The sequence below is a fragment of the Wasmannia auropunctata genome, unplaced genomic scaffold, assembly GCF_000956235.1.
Source record: "Wasmannia auropunctata unplaced genomic scaffold, wasmannia.A_1.0 LD334880.1, whole genome shotgun sequence".
In the NCBI taxonomy this organism is placed as follows: Eukaryota; Metazoa; Arthropoda; class Insecta; order Hymenoptera; family Formicidae; genus Wasmannia; species Wasmannia auropunctata.
In genome coordinates this window covers 306938-330672 of record NW_012028010.1, presented here as the reverse complement: position 1 = coordinate 330672, position 23735 = coordinate 306938, and the positions used below count along the sequence as shown (strand labels likewise).

Genomic DNA, 23735 nt, shown 5'->3' with positions numbered 1-23735 from the left:
TGACATTCTGCCAACAAAATTTATAGCATACGTTTTGAAAAATCTGTTTTCACGATTTGGTTATTGAGATATATGTCGAGATTAATGATACTGGAGCTTTGTTTTGATATGTGCTTGCAAATATTACATATTCTGAAATGACATTTTTCAATTTGGGGTGATTTTACATAAATCAAAATAGAGGGAACAGAGGGAATTTTATTATACATATATCTTAAGATGAGAATTATTAGTAAGATATATATACATATATATATATATATATATATATTTATATATTGCCTTTGTCATAAATATGAAGCTTAATTATTGCATTTTCTTAGAAAATGTAGTAATAAAAATTAAAAAAGAATTAACGAAATATTAAAATTCTTATAAAAATAAATATTATTTTATTTTTCAATAAAACTTTTTTAATTTACTTTTCATTAGATATAGAATGTTTACAATTTGTGGGAGCTTTATATTTATGATCAAGGCTGTATATTTAAATTTTTATTTAATATGTGTGTGGGTGTGTGTTGTTTACTATTAAATTAATTAAGTAAAATTCATTTATATTCTTTCGATTTTGATGACAAAATCGAAAGGAAAGAAAAAGTAGTCGTTTATATATATTCTTCGTTAATATCTGAAGTCATTTTCATATTTTCAAACATTTTATTTATCACTATGCGATAACAATTCCGGAAACAAGCGCGTAGATAGCGGTATAGATATTGTAAAAGCACTAAATAACATACTTTAACGTACTTATGTTTGCATTATGAAAATATTTCACATTTCTTGAAACATATACTTCAAATTTTATATACTAATATAATTCCTTTCCTTTAATATAATTCTTACATACATGTTATTTAGCAATTGAGATATATCTTAAAACAAATGTGCATTTATATTTGTTGTTATATTTGATAAGTATATAACACAAAATAAATGTAATAATTTTGATCATCAGATAAATTGTGGGACAAATATTAATTTTGTGAGTTATAAACGATATCATTATACTTCTATCCGTCGATTATTACTCGATTACAACATTACACACAGTTTTTTTACTGTAACTAGCACATTATTATATTATTATTATTAATTAAATTAATAATAATAATAAATTTAATACTAATATGTTAATAAATCTTAAACTGTCCGTTATTAAGTTAATATTGATTGTGAAAAAGATCATCTCAGTTAAGGCTCGAGTTAGTATTTCAGTTTTAGTAAATAAAAGTAAAAGCAAGTAATAATTGACTTCGATGTATAATGATAATGCTTATTATAACGTTAGCATTACAGAAGGCCACATTTATTGTATCCTATACGATCTCATAATGATACAGATGCATCGTCATGTTAGAACCATAATCTTTGTCTCACAGAAGTCGACTTTAAATAGCACGTTCCAGAGCGGTATATTGACAGGGGAGATCCTATAATTTAGTCATTAAGGTCACCGGATCTCACACCTCTAGATTCCTTTCTTTGAGGGTATTTAAAATACATAATTTATCGTGAAAGACAGACCATAACGGATGAAATAAAACAGTGCATTAATATATTAGAGCGCAGAGATATCTCTCCTGCATATGCTGGTAAATATTTTACGTTTATATTTAAAAATTGGAATTGCATTTTGTAAAGCGTGTCTAAGAATGTCACTTTAAACATATGTGACAGCCAAAGTTGAAATAAAATAAAATGTGAAAAGAGAGAGAAGCAAAAAGGAATATTATTTATTTATTTTACTTCTTGACCTTAGAACTTCGAACCATGTGTCACTGAATTACTTATGATAAAGTCCGCACGAACTAAACGAAATATGAAATATTTAATAAATTTATTTCATTTTTAAAGAATAAAGGTAATATCGTTCTATATGATTTTAACAGCTCTATCAAAATTTTTGTATAAAAATATTCTCTTTAAAACCATATGGCTCTAAAGTTTTACTTTTTGTCTAGTGCAGGAAAATATACGCATGCGCACACGTACGCACGTATGCACTTGCGTATGCAAACGACGTACGAACGTTCGCATATGCACGTGCGCACACATATATATGCATATGAATGCACACGAATGAACACATTCCCGCATTTATGCGCACCTATGCAATTTATGTAGAAAATTAAACAAAAATCAACCATTTACAAATCATCTAATAAAAGAGAAAGAACTGTGAATAGATATTTACTATAAAAAAATAAATTCTGTGAATCTGGCGTCATTAAAAACTGGCTCGAATATGTGGCACAATTAAATACTAATTTATTGCTGATTTATTGCTCTAGCTATAAATTTATTGTTCCCACACAAAAATTTAGTATCAACGATGGGATTACTGACTTCATGTTACATTAGCACCTCAATTTCTCAAAAATTATTAATAAAAAATCAATACAGCAGAATTTTTTGCTAACTTTTTGTTCTAAAATACAGAGATGAAAATTTTAAATCATTATAAATGCATCAGTATCGATTACTGTAACCGCGTGAGAGTAAAGTGATTAAATAAATATGAAATTAATATTATAAATTAATATCTCTATTAAACTGTTTCTCGAATTATACATAAATGCAAAATATCTTATTAATCTTATTATCAAAATGTCGATATCATAATTTTTCAAATGAGGAATTTTTAATTAAAATTGCTTTAAAGTTTGACAAATCAAATGTTTAAGAATTTGCGTACTCAGGTTGCATAGTAAGTAGGTGCTTTCATTGTCAGACATAAATTCGCTTTCAGATATTATATTTTTCCTTTATAATCCTGCATGTAATGATTAAAATGATGTTAAAATTACTTCGAAACGTAATTTCATTTATCTAGAGATCATTATTTTGTTATACATGCCGATGATAATAATAGCAATATAAAAATATATATAATTACGGGCTATTGTGACGTCAGAATATGCGACGTGCATCGAGATGTCAATACTTCGTATGAAGTGTATCGTAGACACGCGCCAACGATATATATAATATAAAGATGGTTTAATATCAAATTTTAATTTAAATCAATTTTTTGTTTTCGTCAAAGCTTGGAAATCTAATAATAAAAGTAATAATTATTATAATATAATAGAAAAATCGATAACTTTTTCAAATATATAATGTAATGTTTCTAACTGTACTTATAGATTTAATGATAAATAAATAACTTGAGATTTTTATGTAAATATTATACAAAGATTCATTTGACATAACAATCAAAATTTTTTTTTTATATTTTATCGTTAACATTGAGTATCGTGAGTTTCAGCTTGTGTATGTAAAATCGCGATAATCGAGTTTTAAATGTATTATCGGTTTACGTTCATTGTTTTGATTTTTTGTACGTTATCGACAGTCGCATGGACATGAACCGATTTAATTGAATAATAAATCGAGTTTTCTTCTTTTCTTTCTATTCGCATCTTTCTCATTCTATGAACGTGTCGAATGTTTACACTCGAGCGAGTCTAGGTCAGGAACGTTGATGACGACAGCTACCAACATCTGACCTTAGGTCTAATTTTAAATATCTCGCAGAAGGTGATGTATGCAGGCGAATTATTAAAAAACTATTTTTATTAGTTCCTTATCTTGAATGAATATGTACATCGGATATCTATGAAATATTTGAGAAGGACGATCCCCATAAGACTCGCGTAATTGAATATAACATATATTGAATAAAAAAACTAAAGCATGTTTTCTTATTTTAACTAATTCAACAAGTTTTTGTTTTCTAAAAACATAAAATTTTTAAAAATGTGTGCAAATTTATTTCTTTCTTTATAAATATGCATAGAAAATGTTTACATATTTAATACAATGTATAATGCAAATCTTTTATTTCTCGTTATTAAAAGACACATTTTTGAAAATTATTATTTCATTTTTTCACTCAAACACATCTTTATTATACTTTCGATAAAATCGATGAAATATAGATAAATAAATCATTTTATGTCTTAAATTTTATACAGTATATCGTGTTAAACAGAAAACAATGCATAAAAAATACTTCGGTAAATATTTAAAATAGAGATTTTCATAAAATAAAAATTATTCCTTGAAAACTCAATTATTATATGTATAATTAATTCTATACAATCTAAATCTATCCAATAAATAATTTTTGCATTTCAATAGTTTAAACGTGTTTGATGTATGACAATTATACATTTGTAGTGGACATTATCTTTTGTTAACTGTGCATTTTGCATTAGAAATAAAAAATAAACTATATTATATAAAAGAATATATAGATCATTTCTATTAATATAGCTTTATATATTCTTATCAATATATTCTTTATTTGACGCGATAATAGAACAAAGACAATCTTAAATTAAATAAAATTTTGTAAGGTATATATACTTTATGATATACTAATTATGTAGTTTTCAGGTTACATAACATGTACACATAGTGTCTCACTTATTCTTCTTGTTTTGACAATCACCTGCCAAACAGATGTGTTTGCCAAAAAGATTTTATTTAGAAAAAAAAATTGTTCTATCCTAATAGTGACATTTTATAATAATTTTATAATAAATTTTATAAATAATTTTATAATAAATTTTATAAATTAACGTAATTTTGTTTTGAATAAAAAGGTTTTCAAAATTTAAAGATTACCTCCCTTTTTAAAAATCATATTTCGGATTTTGAAAGTATATAATTTTTCTTTATACAAGGAAAACTCAAAGAATACATAAAGAACTTCATAAATAAAAATTTCATATTTTATTCCAAACATAAAATATATTTATATTGCCGTTGCTCTTTGGACATATTGCTATCATATGTATAGTAATGTTACATTTAATAATCTACACGCGCATTTCTCGCATCCGTGAATATAACACTCCCATGGCACCAGTAAAATAAATATAAGTATAAAATAATAAAGATCACCGATTTAAACTCAATATCAACTTTAATAGACAATAATAAAGGACGGTGAATAAAATAATCAAATTTTGACTTAAGCGATGGTATCTTTTTTTATGCGTGTTTTCTTATACAATTTTAGATGAATCATTTGCAAATATTATTTTCAAACTGACATGATGAGATTGCAAATGTTATTTTCAAACTGACATGAGAAAATGTTAAAAATTACGTTCAAAGTACCATAACTTCGTCGAAATCGAACAAAAACTCAAGAATATATAGCACTTTCTTTTTCTTAGCTTTTTCCTCTTTCTATCGCCTTTCTATTTTTATTTAACCTAGTATCATCTAATCTTACCCAGTCTAATCTAACATCACCCAATCTGTCCTAAACTATTCCGCTCTTATTGTTAGTATGATCCAGGATCAACGACGTGGATGTGCCGGTTATCAGATCCCATGTGTGTGTGTGCGCGCGTGTGCGTGCGTTTGTGTGTGTGTGTGTGTGAGACTATGTGTTTAAAAAAGCTCGTTATAAATTATTATTTGCAAATGATTCAGCATATCAAAAACTACAAGAAAACATGCATAAAAAAGGTTCCATATCGTTTAGGTCAAAATGTGTTTATTTTACCCATCATACCTTTACAAATGATTATAATCACGGAACCAATCGTAGAACATCTGCATGAAGTAACAACTCATTCTGAATTCTCGTGTTTACAAATTGACAGTTCTATTGTTCGAGAAATCGGTCTTCATTTGCCGCTGCTTTCTCAGAGTATTGATTTTCTATATAGTTCACCCTACTTAAGTAAAGTACAGTAAATCCTACTTTTGAAATAAAATAAAAATACAATTTAGTTTGTTAACATGTTTAGTTTGTTAACATAATGAGTACAATTCTCTTATGCTGTACCAACATTCATAGCATTATTCATTTTGTTGTATGTTATACGATACATTATACCATGCACATTTGTTGAAAATAAATGTTACAAAGGCATAAGGTGTAATAAGAGTTTAAAAAATTTTAATTTAAGTTAATTCTTGTAATGACCATTTAATGCACCATTGATATTACGTAATTTATTTATTTATAACATATTAATATGTAAATAAATTTATATATTATTTTCTTTTATATTTTATAATGTCTTCTATAATAATTTTATAAATGTAAAAAAACGTTATATCCTATGCGAATTGTATATTCTGGCACCATCAATAAGAAATTATTTTAAATTATATCTTATTGTGAAGCACATCAAACTTTCAGTATATTTAAAGTCAATATTATCTTAAATATTATAATGTATTATAAATTAAATAATTTAGATTGATTAAACAAATTAAATAATTTTATATCAGACATTTCTTTATACATATACATATACATATATATGTAAATTACATGCACGCACACATACAAGCGCACAAAGTATTGTGTGTGATTTTTATAAATTGTTGGGCAGTATTATATTATTTTAAATTATGTATTGCATAATTTACTGTTGCATATTTTATTTTATTGCATCTTTTTTATCTCAACTCTGTCCATTTCCGGTCTTTTTCTTTCATGGAAAAATCAGTTTCTCTACTAATCTCATAAAAACTGAGGTAATAAACTTTTAAATAAGTATATAAGTTAATCAGAGCTTCTAACGATTAAAATCACAAAAATTAACAAATAAAAAGCTATGGGAGTTATGCGCGGTGAGAGGTGCGCAAATTAGTCAAATTACATAAAATGAATAAAATAATTTAAATTGATATAATTTACATATTAATATATTACAAAGTTCCGGCTAACTTCAAATCATTTTCAGTGATATAATTAATGATAAAATACGCGTGAAGTTTACACGGTGATTAAGGAGTGCGTATTTCTTGAATACATTCTTAAACCCGTTGGCCAACCGGATAAATCTTATTATGCGCCATAATTAATGAAACGAAGATATTTGATCCGCATGTTGGAAATTATCAATTATAAAATAAAAAATGTATAAATAATAAGTCACTTGTTAAAATAAATATGTATAAATTGCGATCGTCGTCAAGAAATATGAAATGAGCAAATGTCTTCCTATATCGGATTCTTACAGCGAACTTTTTATTTTTCTTACTTCTTATAGCTGTTGCATAGGTGTTGTTGCAATGCAGCACAAAAATGTTGTGATTATCACATGCTCAACAAAAACTAAAACATCAATACACAATGCGCACAAGTCTAAGAATAAATTAACACTTGATGTGCTCGTTAAGGTAAAGGATACATAACAAAGGGAAATACAAATCAAAATAAACTTAATTATTATATTTAGTTTATATATATAAAACACAGTATGATAATATCAATTGTCAATATTTTGGGATTTTTCTTGATTATTTTACGTTTTCGGTGGTTTGTTATTATTTTATCAAAATTTTCTAAATGAATAAAAAAAAATTGAAATTGAATTACTGTTGAAAAATCATTAACACAACTATACGAGTAATATTTATAAACACAATTATAAATGGAAAACTAAATAATGTATTTAAGCTCTGAATTTGTCACGCAACCGCTTCAAGATTTCTTCAGGTGCAACAGCGACTGCCTCTATTTGTGCAGCAGCATGTCGCTGCTGAAGTCTTATCAGTAGCTGCTTAAAGTTAGCATCATAATCAAGGTAATTCTGTACTCTTGATTGTGACATATAGGGGGACTTAGCAAGGGTTGAATTCTTGTGAAGTGTTAATATGAATGTCCCAAGTCTACCGAGATATTTTTCATTATCAATGTCCTGATAATCAGCTCTAGCCGCTCCGGTCAAGTATGATGCCTCTATATGATATCTAGCTGGATTTTCTAATATGTTTTTCCTAATTTTTGGTAGGTTTTTAAAGTCATCCACACCTGGACAGTATTGAGCATAAAAGCTTCGCATAAGACGCTTAGCTGATTCATATGCAATTTTGAGTCTACCTGTACCAGCAGGTAATGATTCGAATCTAAGTTTGATATCGGCTAATGAAACTAAAGCTCCTTCTACATGAGTTATGGCGACTGAATTTCGGATGTTCTTCATTCCAACGGCAGATAGAACTCCAAGAGTGCTGGTGAAATGGCCCAAACTATGAACAGCAGTAATCATTTGATCTGATACTTGCATTCCATCGAAAAAAATATCCATAACTTTCTTAACATAGCCTGCCACAGTTCCTTGTCCTATATGGTGATTTATTAGCCAATAATTGACTTTAGTTGCTACAGCTATAGTTAATCCCTTCTTCATCTCGTTAACAGTCACCAAACTGGCAATATTTTTAATAATGTCTGCAGTAAATGACTCTGTTACGTTTGTAGCTCTCCAATCCCCATCCGAGACATCACCAGCTTTTCTTACCAACCCAAGATCTAGTATGCCAGCAACACCATTTACAAATAACTTTCTAGCATTTTCATCTGCAAACCTATTATAAGCCCATACCAGTGCATTCTGTTTTATCAATTTATGCTGAGCTGCTGCTCCTGCTTGATATAATATAGGCAGTTTTTGATCGTCTGGCAAGGAGGCATCAATCTGCAGTATTATTTCTGCTTCTATCTTACTGTTGATCGAGGGCAAAATAATGTAATTCCAGTCGGTAATTTCAGTCGCCATTTTATACTACAACAGGAGATAAATAAAATCAGTCCGCTGTAGGAATTCGATATAGGAAGACATTTGTTCACTTCATATTCTTTGACGATCGCAATTTATACGTATTTATTTTATTTTAACAAGTGACTGATAATTTATACATTTCTAATTTTATAACTGACAATTTCCAACATGCGGATCAAATATCTTCGTTTCATTAATTATAACCGCATAATAAGATCCACTCGGTCAACGGATTAGATTAGAATTCCGTTTACGCGTATTTTATCATTACCAGACATCACAGACGCGCGCTTTGCGCGCGCTTTTTATTCTTTACTTTCTACTTACTTGTTTAAATGTATTATATTGGATTATATTGTATTATATTACAATATGCTATTAACCTCTTGTTACGCACAACTGTCAAAATGACAGCAATGTCATGATAACAATTGCTCGCGAAGTAAAACGCAATGAGAAAACCAATCAGAATCGCGAAAAATTAAGAAGCTTTGATATATGCAACTATCAATTTAACATGCTTTTTTCTTAGAACATATATTAATATATGTTCTAAGAAAAGTTTATTGAAAAAATTGTTGTACTATAGGTAAGTATAATATTAAATAGTTTTAATGTACGTTTTATTATAATATAATGCTAACAAATTAAACATTTGTATTTTTTTATTTAGCTTGAAATTAAAAGTTGAAAAATGTTAAGTATATAATCTAATTATTAAGATACGTTTTATTGCACAAAAATAAATTGCTATTAATATCTTTTAGATGTTTTATATTAAATATATTATAATTTTAAGAATATTTAACGCACAAAATTTTATTCTTTATTCTAGTTCTTTCTTCAATAATAATAGGTGTAACGTCTTGTTGTGAGCACATAGAGCGGGTCAAATAGATAAATCTACTATTGATTTTCGCAATAATTAAATAGAAATTAATTAATAAAGGTCTGTGATTAAACATGCATCCGCAATTCAGCGGCAAAGGAGAATCCAGCGTTACGTACCATTCGCGGTTGTACGTTAAACACGCGCTCCTGCAATACCTCGCTGAATCATGTAGATATATACAGACTCATTCGCATATCTTTATTAATTAATTTCTTATTAATTATTGCGACACTCGTAAAACGATAGACAATTTTTCTATTCAGTTTAATCCGTGTCCACGAGAGGTGAGCTACTTATTAGACGCCTTGTATACATATGTAAATGAGATTATATAAAGATTATATAAAGATTCACAAAGTGTCTCAATTTTAACGCCGAGCACGATATTACAGCAAATTAATACTCGAGATAAATTGTGAAATAGAAATATCAAAGTGATGTAATACATATTCATTTCTTCTTTTTTTTTAGTGTGGTCAAAATTAAATTGCTAGCTTCAATATTATGGCACTTAATCTTAAATGGCATTTAACTTATGGCGTTTAAATTCTGTTAAACGACGCGCGTTCGTTGAACTATCATAGCTTTTGAACTGGACGCGTGTTAATTTTTTTTTTAAATACATTAAAATTTCTACGATCTCTCTCTCTTTCTCTCTCATGATCTTCTCGAACATGACACAAGCCAATTATTTTTAGGAACAATTGTGTCTAATCTCACCTCTTCCGCTTGACCGTTTTTCACTCTCTTCGCGATTTCGCTTGCTTTAACGGGCTCGATTTCCGCGTCTTCCACCTGCGAGTGCCGTCGCTCCTGCATATCCGTGGCCAGCTCCTGATAACAGGACTCTCCGGAGCCGCGGCGACTGCCTGCGATACACATAGCCCGGCGGAACAGACCAGCGACGACCGCGCACAGACCGCATTGCATCTCCGTGGTGCTGCCCCGGCTGGAGAGCGACCCACCATTGGCTCGGCGGCGGGTCCGAGACCCACGGGAGCCGCTGTCACGTGCTTGGGCCGCCAGTTTCGCGTATCTGCCGCTTACGCTCGCACTCTTTTTTTTCTACTTTTACTTCGCCAAATATCTCTCTATCCTTTCCTCTTCATCTTCTCCTCATAATACGTTTCTTCCTCGCGTCATTGCGCCCCCCTCCGATGCACGCTTGTACGCACACTTTTGTACTCCCCAATTCCCGTCAAACTCGCCGAGCTGTCAACCGCCGCCTACCGCATCTACTTTTTTTTTTACTCCACAGAAATTCGCACTCTCAACACAACGCCACGCCGGCAAGTGCGTGTCACCTACGCGATGGAGTTGATGCAAAGATCATAGAAGGTCGAGCAATGTAACTCGAGAAATTGCGAATACTACAGGAAGCGAGAAACAAAAAACAAGAGAAAAGAGTAGAGTATAATATATATCACTTGGAGCCTAAAACTTTTAGAATATCGTACAAGTTTGAAAAATGTGATATATTAGAGGAACCGGAAAGTAATGCTATTCTGTGTACAATAATGCGATGCATTCTAAGATTTTAAAAGCTAGAGATTACAACGAATGCTTATTGTGCCCAATTTGATTGACTCTTCACTACTTCACAAAATAAGTATTCGCGGTTTTCTTTGATAGAAAATCTTTGATATTTCATGATAGTATATAAAATTCCATGTTAAAACAAATTATTATCCATTTGATATAAGAGTTACTATATTCTTTATAATCTTCATATACTTCTGTTTTTTTTTACTAACCTTTTTTTTTTTACTAACCACTTTTTTACCTAAAACAGTTTTAAAAAAACCGTTTATATATAAAACTTCTATTTAGATCGTCATAATTAATACACATTTTATCCAAGCTATATCTTTTAATTGAAACGATGATATTGAAAATCTAATACACAAATGGAAGATTATGAGAATAATTATACTACTCCTCAATAAATAATAAATTTTCCACGACTATTCGCATCTTTTTTTTTTAATATGAATATAATAAATTGTCGTTATATTCCGATACCTCTAATATAAAAAAAAATTATGCAAGTGTGATAACCGGTTAATATATATAAATTCTTAGAATAATGTAGAGACATAAGAGAAAGATTAATGGCTTTTGCATACAGCAATACATGCCGTGTGTAAAAAGTGAAATAAATGATAACCAGTCATTTCCATCTTTTGTTAGAAATAATGCATGATGAGAGAGGTGATTGCAATCCTATTGCTTCTCTATTACTACGTTCTCTGCGCAAGAAGCACTACTCAATCAAAAGTATAGTCTGATATAATGTTAATACGATCAAATCTCCATTAAATTAAATAATAACAAAAAGCCTGAGAAATAACATCAGTTTACTCACGAAAAGAGAAGATGAGAAAAAAACAAATTTATTCTTTTTTTGTGTGAAATAAAATACGTAACAAAATATTTAGTAAGGAAAGTTGCAACAGATAGCACAGTAAGTTTAACGAATAATTAATTAAAAATATTAATTAATAATAATTAACAAATTAAAATAATAAAATATACATGAAAACTATAACAAAAAAGTATTCAATATTTAGTATTCAATTATTAAATTAAATGTCAAAATTATAATAAACATATCAAAACCTGCATTCACACAAATCTAATAAAAAAAACAAACGTGTAAAAAAAAATATCTTGGTATCCAATAAGAAAACTATTTCTAAGGATTTTGTATGCATCTTTTCTAGTAAGAACAGATTAAAGTTTCGCAATTTTTAATGATTTTCAAGAGAGGCAGAGAGACAGAGAGTGGAGAGGAAAAAAGAAAGGAACAGAGCGAAAGAAGGCAACCGTTAATATTTCAATCATGAAGATTCCAGTTATTACGCGAATATCATGCTGTAGAAAGGAATAATCGGCATTAATAATGCGAATAAAATTATTTCTTACAATTTGTTGAAAGAATGCTTTTATGTTTGAAATTACTGTTTTACAAGATGAGGAAAATTTTTAATATCATAATTAAGATTGGCAACATAGGGAGTATGCTGTTTATCCCATACTTTTATTTCTCCTTTATTACAGAATACTGGGATTGCTTGTTATTCGTTATCTTATCAAAAATAGTAAGATCGCATAGAATTTCGAACTTAGCATAATAATAGATAGAGAACTGACGACAAAACCAGGTAGAGCCAATGTCACAATTCATATGAAAAATTATTGTTCCGTTCACGTTCGATCTAATGTGCTGATAATAATAGTTGAATATAATTCACAATAGACACGATAGACCGCGTATTTATAACTCATAATTGTTATTTTTAAATAATATTATTGACTTCGACAATTATTTTTAAATTAAGACAACATAATTTATAATTATGTATATCTTTTTTTATAACTGCTGATAATATCTGCTTACAGTTTACAATTCATGTATGAAAATATATACATGCGCGTATATATAATAAATAATTATGAGTTACAAACGCATGATATCGTATGCATAGTGTGTGTATGTGTGTAAGCGTGCGCGTGTATAATGAATTAGATTTGTGAAGTTGTATCGTGTGATAGCATACAATCATATGTATGTATAGTGTACTGTACAGTGTACTATAGTAATTTCCTAAACATTTAAAAATCCTCACTGGAGATTATTAAAATTTAATACGTATTATAAAATTTAATATGTATAGAGATGATTCGGAAGAAGAGTAACGAATTTTGACAGACTGTTTAAGGCATTCTGAATAAGAAAAAAAAAATCATTATAAGCATAAGTCCTGTTCTCGATACTTATATAATTTTTTAATTTTGGCATCATAGTGAAATCACACACACGCTTGATACGAAGTAACCTTTCAGAAACGAAACAAAAGTGGGGGATATGCAAATGTTAATTTTAGTTTTATAATAAATGTGATTTTATTATGACAGCAGCGAAATTTTGTAACTCATGTAACTATACCTAAGTATTGAGACTCGAATCTGTGCTCATATGACATTTTTTACTGTAATTGTGAGAATGATTTCACAAACAATCTGTGATCAAAGTTTGTTACACTCGTTCCGAATCACCCTGTACACGAGGCACTCCATAGCGTATAACTATTTTGCATTAGCCCATTAAAACGACACAACGTGGCGTTTTTTTTTTTTTTTATATTGATGGGTTTTAATTTGTATCATTACGAATTGTTTCGTCTTCGTCACTATTCATTTGAGTTGTATCCTTGGAGTCCTATCATTTCCTAAACATATCTTTCACGAGGTCGTTAGAAACCGATTATAGTAAACTTCTAGTTCGTCTCCTTCTCTCTCTCACTCTCTCTCTCTCTCCCTCCCGTTCTCTTTTTCCCTCTCCTTCCTCCCTCTCCATTCTCGCGCTTTTCTCTCCTCCTTCCTTCGTTCCCTCCTATTTCTCCCCTCCTTCTCACTATATTTATCTATCTCCCTCTTATACTCTTTTCCTTTCTTCCTCTGTCCACGATTAACTCCCACTATAGCACCCATAACTACGCCCTGCATAAACATGATTGTAGCGCAATTTGCAAATTATCAAAGAACGATATCTACGGATACTCCGTGTGCTAACCAAGAATTTAGGAATTCTTCTCAATCGATCTCATATGACAATCAAAATCAGTATGCTTCTTGACTTTTTTTTTTTGCCGGAGCTCTCGGCCCAGGATTTTTAATCTGCCGCCTCGTTAATAAATGCTATCTTGGCACAGCTTGACCCTTCGATACGATGACGCTTTGTGTACTTCTCTCCTTCTCTCTCTCTCTTTGTCTCTCTCTTGTGTTCTGTCTCTTGCTTCCTCTCCCTTTTTCTCGAGAATATACCTTCGCTGATTCGAGGAAGTACTGACTTTGGTCGTGCGACTTGCGACGATTATTACGCGAGGCAAACTGCCGTCGTCGAAGGGTAACGCCCGTGCAGACGTCGCAGCCGGCTCGTCCCCGGGATGAGCCTGCAAGCTCCATAATCGCATGCTTCCCCGCGGAGTCCGAACTGACAAGCGAGAAAGCCGAGAGCCACCGGGCCACTGGGGCCCGGCGCCGTTCGGAGCACAAAGACGGCGGTCGCCTGTGATCGTTCAATTTAGCTCTCGCTTCGTACGGACATCGATAAAAATAAGCACGAAGAGCAGATGAGCACGATTTCGCGCGCGGAAAGCGCTCGCGGTTCCCAAGAACGCGAACACCACTATCAACGACTATGCACGCCGGCCGGCCGCTGTGCACACACTGAAGTACTTTAGTACTGGAGTACTGGACCCGAGCGCGCTGAGTAGAGAGAGAGAGGGAGAGAAAGGAAAAAAGAGAGAGAGAGAAACAGAGAGGGAGAGGGAGAGAGAGAGCGAGAGAGACTCACTCGGTCGACGCTCGCGACCTCGGTCGCGCTCGGCTGTCTCCGTGCCCTGTGCTTTGGCCCTGTTCGCCGCGGCGCGCAGCCACGTTACTTCCCGGCGACGGGGCCGACGGGGCCGACGGGCGATCTCTCCCTCAGCCGCCGAGCCGAGCCGAGCCGCCCGTCCGTCGTCAATAGGTATACGACAAAGGCTTCCGACGAGAGAGGCTCTCACTACGCTGCGAGCTCTTGCCGCGAAAAGCTGGTTGAACGACGTTCTGCCATCGCCGTCGTATAGAAAGGGAGGGTAGCCGGCGCGCGAGGAGAAAGGATCAATAACAGATCTCTCCCTACTCTCCCTCTCTCGTGAAACACGACGTAGGGCAAATGTGCGCGATGTACTACGCACGGCATTTACATATGGATAGACAGCTAGGCAGGCGCACCCTGATGCCAACAGCTCATTTCCCTGGAGCGAATTCGCATGTTGCGTTTTTCTCGCTGTAGAGGCTGCAGGTGAAAACACGTTCTTCCGCGAACGTCCTACAGAGATTTTGCATGAAAGCGACGGTAATGCCACCGTTTATACAACATTTAAAGGGATTTCGCCCTTCGCGAGTAGTGCTTTAGAAAATACAACGTTTAAAAGGATTTCAATTGCGAGTGGTGCTTTAGAAAATTTATGTTAGAAATAAGAAAATGCTTAGAAATAAAGTGCCGTGACATAATTTACATTTCTTATATATATATATATATATATATATATATATATATATATTGTATATATAGAAAGAGAGAGAAAGAAAGAGGAGAAGAGGGAGAGAGCCATAATAAACAAATATAATTGTAACAAATAAAATCTTTTGAAGAAATCAACGAAATGTTTATACTAGAATATTATATTGTTCACAATATAAGTTATGAACATATTTATATATTAAAAAATACATATTACATATATAACGATGACACGTAACTCCAGAGCAATCGATTCATATAATCAATTCTGATTCAGCTTAAAAAAGCTCAGCAAAACGTTCCATAATTTAGAAAATTTTTCCTTTAAAATACAATATTCTTATCAATTTTTTATAACTCATAGCGTACCAACATCACAGTACAAGGACGATAGATTCATTCTATTAGTGCTTCTTTTACCAATTAACTATTTAATCATATTGATAATTATACACAACGTGTAAATAACAGAAACTAATAGATTAATGATTACTATGATATTTATATATATATATATAATTTGAAAATTTATAAGAAAAGTTATTTATCAATAAAAAAACAATTACGTATTAATAAATAATATTATATATTTATAAGCATATAACATAAAATTATAATTATTAAAAAGATATTGTACTAAATGAAATTGTTCCGTAAATTCCTTAGCATTCTGGATTTTCCTTTGAATATTTTTAAGTAAAATAATCTGAATTTATAAGAAATTTTTCTTATTATTAAATTTTTTTATCATGTTTCTACAAATATAGAGTATAAACGTAATTTTCAGTCAACCATTAATTCACGGAGATATCTTTATCCCTTCATGAAGTATATATTAAATAAAAACATTACAGCACACAAGTATTAGAAATGAATTGCTCAACTATTTTGATTTTGATTGAAAACTTCAAATGTTCGGCTTATATTTGATGGTTCTTATAACTCATTTAAATGAATGATAAACGCTTTAATTTATTTTATTTTTAATTTAATTAAATACAGTTAAATACAGTATCTTTAAATTTATAGGTGCTCTTTTCATTTTTACGCGTAATAAGATTTATTTCATTTGAGCATTTCCTTTTTCTACAATTCTGTATCAATATTTTCTAGAGTCTTATATTTTTTGTTTTTATCAGATTTAAAGTAATTTTAATTTTTGGAGAAGAAATTTCTTTACTAATAATCCTTTTATATTATTCAAAGTTGGTAGAATTATATTATCTGTTTTTCACAACGAGTCATTTCATACGTGTAAGAATAAACCATAATTAAGATTTTTATTATTGTTTGAAGTTTCAGTTTATAGAATCAATATATGATATTTAAGTAAGAGAATCTGCGTTATATTATATATTATTTTTTCCTTTTTTAAAATTTCATATTTATATTCCTCCAATTTTACTTATCGTCGCATTAAATAGATAATTTTTTAAAAAAGTCAAGATTTATGATCAGTGATTATTTTGCATATCTTTAAACATATAAGCACAGCAAAAAAAAAATTACCCAATACACAATAGCTAAGAGTTTCTTTTCTGTGGTATCATAATTACTTTTCGCTTTATTAAGTGTTCGAGAAGCATAAGCGATCGGTAGATCGTATTTTATCTTTTTCTGTGACACAATTATAGCGATTAGATTCCTTAATAAAACTAGATTTATTTGATAATTTTAATAAACAGCATTTATTACGCACTTAAATTTAGCGGGATTTACAAAGTCTTACGCATGCTCACGAACGAACACCAATAGCACGCGAGAAGCGAATAAAGAAAAAAAAACGCGCGTATGTCTGTGTCTTTCGTCTTCGTTAATTCTTAAGAAGTCGTTCATCTTTCAGTTATCGTTCTCGTTCTGTCAAACCGTTCTTACAACCGATACATTGTAAGAAGTTATGGGCCCTAGTGTTTGACAGACGAAGTGCAACGAGCATAACATAAGAGCACGTGGCACGCGAGCCGGTTAAAAAGAGATATTTTTAATCATAGCGAGCTGACAGCGGAACAGAAACTATTTCGCGTGATTTTTTTTGTTTGCATGTCACGCCTGTCACGGTCGTGAAATGATATAATTGATAAAATATCACTACGAAATGTCATAAAGTTCAACGGAAAGAAATTTCGAAGTATGGAAATTTCAATTGAAAATAATGTTTCACATGAATCACATGTGACCTGCGAAACATAGTCAGCGGAATCGAATATAAAAACCAGAAGCAGCTCGAGAAAGTGCAACATCAGACATTGGTTAAAAAAAAAACCGTGAAACGTAGATATCGTTTATTGTATATCTGAATAGCAAATGCAATCACTCCGCTATTCGGATGTGACGTCAAAATAAAAAAAAATATCTGTCAAAAATCGAGCGTTGCAATCAACTGTTACCGCCTATCAATCACTGTTAACGCCTAATATTGTTCTCTGCTGTCAAAAGTAGGAAAATTACGAAAATTTGTCTGACAAGGGCGTTTTTCAAAATTTACATGTTTGAACTTGGCGTTACGATATTATCGCTTATACAAAACGGAGAGAAAAATTAAAGATATTTTTTCTATAATTTAAATCCCAACTATCAATTGAGATTAATTAGAATTATTCAGTTGGTTTAGCTGTTGCTGAGATATAAAAATGTGAAAATTATTTATCTTGGCGGCTTGCATGAATATAAGGTATCTCGTTGCTGTTCTACAAATTTTAGTGCATGTAAATTTGACGTGAGACACTACCGTGTCTTTTGATATAACAGATATAACTATTACAATTAGATTTTAATGCTTAATGTATTTCAAGAAGAAACAAGTTTGTGTCAGATATTTGAATATAACGTGTCATATGATTAAAACAATTGCAGTAAATACGGCGATTTATCTTTAAGTAAGCTTTAATTTGATTATAAAAATATTTCGAAAATTTTAAAAACAATAGTAAATAATCCGAGTATTTTGAAAATTGTATTTTCAAAAATCTTGCATGCAATTATAGTATCTTTGAAACACAAAAAATTTAATTTAAAACATTTTTGCGTATCTCTTATCGTTTTTATATACCCTTGGAAATATAAAAATTGATTTTTCGAAGATATTTTACTTTTTTAATATATGTAAAGACATTTGTAAAAAAAAAACTTTTCTCTAATTTTCATTTACATTACAATATATATATCCAAAGCTTATCAAAATGGATTTCTACCATTTGCTATCTTTTTCTTATTAATTTTTTCTCAAAGACTTTTCAGTTTGATGCGTTAAATATTCTTTAAATCTTAGACCTTTCTTTTTAATACTTCACATATACGTATACATATATACAAATATAAGCAAACAGTTCAATAACCTTCGATTTCTCCAAGTTGAATTATTTGTCAAAAACCGAAAACACAAACATATATACATACAATATATTCGTTTCGAGCATAGGTTTAGGTAAAAGTACCTTTAAAAACGTGAACGTAAATAAGGTATCTGCGGATGTATTTTCGGGTGCTTGTACTTGCGTGATATTTAAACGACTCACCGAGTAGGAATTGATTTCGTCATACATGATTACCCAGTGGCGGGTGTCACGATGGCCCCCGAAAGACAAACACGTGGAGTATGGAATCATAGTGGCGAGAGAAAGAAAGGTAGGGGCGAGAGGAGTAGAAGAAGGAAGGGAGAGAGAGAGAAAGAGAGAGAGAGGGTAAGGACTGCTTTCACCGCTGTTGCTGCGGTGACGGGTGAGCGTCGACGGCCGGGATCGTGACGACGGGCTTCTCTGGCGATCTCGATAGCAACGAGAGACGACAGTGACGATGACAGCAACGGCGGCGATAGTGGCGGCGTCAACAAAGACGACAACGACGGCGATGATGACGACGACGACGGTAGCAATGTCTACCATCAACTCAACGGCGCTCGCACCGGACTAGGAGGTGAATTTTATGAAAGAAAACAACGGTGGATCGCGACACCGGCGACAGCGGGCGGCCACGAGACCTCAACGCAACCAGAAAATCGCGACCCCTCATTGGCCGTGGCGCGTACAATTGTTGTACGGCCGCTTGGTGGTCGACGCGCGCAAACGCGCTCCTGGACTCCGGAGATCAATGAGAGTTGATGTCGAAGACGCGCGGCGAATGTGGCGTGGCGCATCCGGAATATCCGGACAAGGAGCACTAATTATATGTCTCGATTGACGAAAAAAACCGAATTTATTAATTTGAATGAAAAATACAAAAAATAATTTGAGGGTAATAATATAAATGTAAAATATAATAATATTTAATTAAAATATAATAATATTTAATTAAATTATATGTTTATTTTAATGTTTATTAAATTATTTAATTTTTGTTTTTGTTTATTTAAAAAAAAATAAAACAGTTTAGTATAACTTTTTCGCAACAGAAAGTCTTCAAAAACTTTCTGGTAGATGCAATCGATGCAAGTGATAATTGCACTTTGTGTTTATTGTAATATGGAGTGAATATAATGAATAAACATTATTTAATCTATTCTCGAAATATTTTCAATCACTTTTATTTAGATTGGATTTTTATTAAAATGTAACTTAAGGAATAAAAAAATAATTTTTGTGTTCCACAATCGCGCATAATTATCAAAGTTATATGATCATGCAAAAATCAAAACGCAACTGACAGAAGCAAATGTATGATTTATTTAATACATTTGCATTTCTTTAATCTTCTAAGGGCGGCGTCGTCATTAAAAATTTTTTTACTGATTTACTCAAAAATATTTTATAAGAGAAAAATCTGTCGAAATGTATAATTCTATCGATAGATGTCGATATTATCCTTTTTGGCGATAAATTTCAATGTTCAATGTTACATACACATTTAATCTCCAATTTTTTAATGTAATTTATTATACCGATCTCGAATTTATCCTGAAAAAACTTAAATAATAAAAATCAATAAAAATTTTATTTTAATATTAATTTTATTATACTAATAATAATGCCATATCTATAAGAATTTTAACATTATGTATTGATATTTATGTACATAATATTAATTTTAATATTATATTTTAATATTTTTTATGCTAGTGCTAATATTATATGTATTATATATTAATAACTTTTTTTTCAACATTATATGCATATATATAATAATAATTCCGAAACAATAGCCGCGTTCAGCAAAATTCAACGGGAATGTCTCATACTCCAATTACTCCAGTTTAAACACTTTGCAATTGATCACAGTCATTTGTAATGACCGATGTTTAAAGTTTTTCCAATGGACCAACTAATTTAAAAAATTTTCCATATATCAATTTTATATATATATATATACACACACACACCATATCCTACATATACACGTATATAGTTTACAGCTGTTCCGAGTGGTGCCTCCGTAGTCTCTCCGATTTCTTAACCTACAAAACCATTATTAACCTACAAAAAATTTAGTGAGAGAAGTCAGATTTCAGAAGAGCGTCATATAACCTCGAGTCGAGGAGAGGTTGAAGGCGCAAATCCACCATCCGGTGGAGCAACACAACAAAAACGAAACCCAATGAGATAAGAGAGAAGAATTCGAAGAATCAGTATATATTCCAGTTAATTAAGGAGAAATAGTGGAGAAAATACAGGTTATATATAAGCACTTGATCAAGAAGATAGGAAAGATCTAACGTGATCGTACTCAAAAGTGATAAACATTTTTTTTAACAATTGTAACCATGTATTAATATTAACAACAGTTCTGCTGCGAACATTTTATCGAGCATTCGCTTTACTGTAAACACAACAAAATGGGAGGCGGAGATTTGGTAAGTTTGTTTATATTTTTTAAGATTAAAACGACACAAAAAAAGTCAAACGTGGAGTTTGCTATATATTTTTTAAATCACTACACATAAAACTCTTCGTTATAGAATTTGAAAAAGTCATGGCATCCATCTACTATGAAGAATATGGAGAAAGTGAGGAAGGCGGAGCAGCAGAATGTTCAAGAGACTAGAAGGATAGCCGAGTTGAAGAAAGAGATCGAAATGGAGAAAGATTTGGAAGACTTGAAAAAATATGCTGTCGAACAGGGTGTAATAGAGAAGAAGGACGATAAGAAATTAGACTGGATGTATAAAGGGCCAAATGAAATGATCAACAGGGAGGAGTACTTGTTAGGCAGACCAGTCGATAAGGCTTTTGAGCAAATGCAACAGACGGAGAAAGATGTAGAGCTGAATAGAATGCCAAAAAACCACGTTGAATATGGTAAATATATATTTGTATATACAAGATAGAGCATAATTCGCGGTACAACTGGATTATTTATGTAAAAACAGACAAAGAAAGTGTTGTAAAATTTTTTCGTAGAAAATTGATTTTGAAAATTTTGATTTTCTCGAATATTAAGACACTTTCCATATATAGGTGTGTACATATGTGGATATATATGTATATATGTTCTATATTTTTATATTCTAAGTAAATATATAACCGAGGTACAACCTGTCTCTTGATAATATGTATTTAATATATTTTTTATTTGATATTAGAATGCATCCCACCCTCGCTGCGATTTTTCTCTGGTAACGAACAAGTCGATCTGGCTAGAAAAATACAAGAAGATCCTCTATACGCGATAAAGAAGAAAGAAATGGAAAGTAGGAATCAGCTGTTGAAAAATCCTGTTAAACTAAAGCAACTCAAGGAATTGGTAAATGGATATGCTGATATATTTATTTATTTTTTGTGTTTTGTTTATATCGGACATTTATTTATACTTGTGCATAATTCATAGCTGGAGCAACAATCATCCAAAAGTAAAAGTGAAAAGAAGAAAAAGAAAGAAAAGAAGGATAGTAGCGAGGATGAGGCCAAATTGGATATGTTATTAGCCACTAAATATAAACAATTGAAGGATAATATCAGTGAAAAAGACTTGCTGAAATCGATGAAAAAAATAAAACATAAGCGAGCGAAAAAGTCAAAGAAGCGTTATCGTGATTCCGACAGCGAAACGGATAGCAGCAATGATGACACTTCTATTAAAAAGAAACACCACAAAAGACGAAAGAAACAAAAGAAAGGTACAACTGATAGTGACGATGACAGTAGTGATAGTAATAGTAGGAAGAGTATCACTAAACGTGAGAAGGAAGATAATAAAAAGGAATATGACAGGAAATATTCGAGAAATGATACAAAAATAGACGAAATCAAGAAAGAAGATAGAAAAAGAAAAGTGAGTGAAGAAAGAAATCCGAAATATGAGAGCAGCAAAAGACACAGAGAGGAAAGAGAGGAGTATAATAAGAACGACAAACGACGACGATATGACAGTAATTATCATAGAGATGACTCGAGAAATAGATACAATGATAAAAGAAGATATTCAATGGACAAACAAAGCGATGCAACGGTGAGTGAGAAAGCTTTTAATTTTTTAAAGATACAGAATCAATTTTATAAGTAAAAAAGTAAAGTTAAATAAGATATATTTTAAAACCTTGTATTAAAATACGCTTTTGCATTATTTTAGAAGAAATATGATTTTTCAATATATTTTCAATCAATTTTGTAAATATATATTTGAAAATAAAAACATCTTATTTTTGTCAATTTAGAGTACAAAAAAATTAAATTAAAATATTCGATTTTACAGATATCTAATAGCGAAAGAACCTCAGCCAACAAATCAACTTCCAATACTGATCACATTAGATTTAAGGATAGAAAAGAAGAGAGATATAGGTCGAAGGCAAGGTCAGGTCTTACCGAGGAGGAGAAGGAGCAACGGCGAAAAGAGATGATGGCAAACGCAGTGTGGCGCGATAAAGAAAGAGAGAAAAACGTGAAAATATACCGCGAGCAAGAGAAGAAGGAAGAACAGAATAGCGATAAATCGTACAATAAGGACTTTATCAGGTAATTAGACATATTTCACATTCAAATGTACATTTTATATATTTTCTTTTCGCGAAATGAAATAAAATCAATACTGAATGCTTGTTGTAGAAAACAATTGGTCGTCGCGACAGAAGTGGGTACCGTCGCGTCTAGAATCAAAGCCAACATTAACAATATACAACGTTCCGGACGAGCGATGGATACAAATTTCGCTAAAAGATGATTATCTCCAATCACATGTACTTTGTACATTTGCACAGTACTGGAGTTTTCATACATGAAAATTCTACAAAAATGTAAAAATACATTATTGAAATATATTATTGCCTAAGGGAATAGGAGCTTTGCATTAAGTT

The 23735-nt window shown here is 31.3% G+C and overlaps 4 protein-coding genes across 7 annotated transcripts in view; 2 read left to right on the top strand and 2 right to left on the bottom strand.

Annotated features, from left to right (window-relative positions):
• Nucleotides 1–19085, bottom strand: part of LOC105457889 — a 47078-nt gene extending 27993 nt beyond the window's left edge. The window contains exons 1-2 of one of the 3 annotated variants that reach the window (XM_011702817.1): nt 14018–14685; nt 10162–10811 (exon numbers count right to left, since the gene is read on the bottom strand). In XM_011702817.1, the coding sequence (XP_011701119.1) occupies nt 10162–10371 (210 nt within the window). In that variant the 5' untranslated portion in view covers nt 10372–10811; nt 14018–14685. Of the gene's footprint in view, nt 1–10161; nt 11178–14017; nt 14686–19029 lie in introns of those variants that run through there. The other 2 variants (XM_011702818.1, XM_011702816.1) reach the window with 2 other exon arrangements.
• Nucleotides 7288–9132, bottom strand: LOC105457888. Of its 2 annotated transcripts, XM_011702815.1 has the most exons (3): nt 8877–9132; nt 7868–8552; nt 7288–7798 (listed from the first exon to the last, which is right to left on the bottom strand). In XM_011702815.1, the coding sequence occupies exons 2-3, from the start codon at nt 8544–8546 to the stop codon at nt 7440–7442; spliced, it is 1038 nt and encodes a 345-aa protein (XP_011701117.1). In that variant the 5' UTR covers nt 8547–8552; nt 8877–9132; the 3' UTR covers nt 7288–7439. The 2 variants fall into 2 exon arrangements, with proteins under 2 accessions (XP_011701117.1, XP_011701116.1); XM_011702814.1 differs by having other exon boundaries at nt 7288–8552.
• On the top strand, nt 19063–19748 carry LOC105457891 (secreted acidic protein 1A-like). The gene is given in 3 exon segments (XM_011702819.1): nt 19063–19189; nt 19289–19398; nt 19401–19748. Coding segments are annotated over 3 exon segments (249 nt in total). The 5' UTR covers nt 19063–19080; the 3' UTR covers nt 19431–19748.
• Nucleotides 19749–20864: 1116 nt separating this feature from the next.
• LOC105457886 (pre-mRNA-splicing factor CWC25 homolog) lies at nt 20865–23717 on the top strand. Its single transcript, XM_011702813.1, has 6 exons — nt 20865–21296; nt 21402–21741; nt 22026–22186; nt 22271–22891; nt 23135–23397; nt 23488–23717. Exons 1-6 carry the CDS (start codon nt 21279–21281, stop codon nt 23600–23602), a joined length of 1518 nt encoding a protein of 505 aa, XP_011701115.1. The 5' UTR covers nt 20865–21278; the 3' UTR covers nt 23603–23717.
• The last annotated feature ends 18 nt before the right edge of the window (nt 23718–23735 follow it).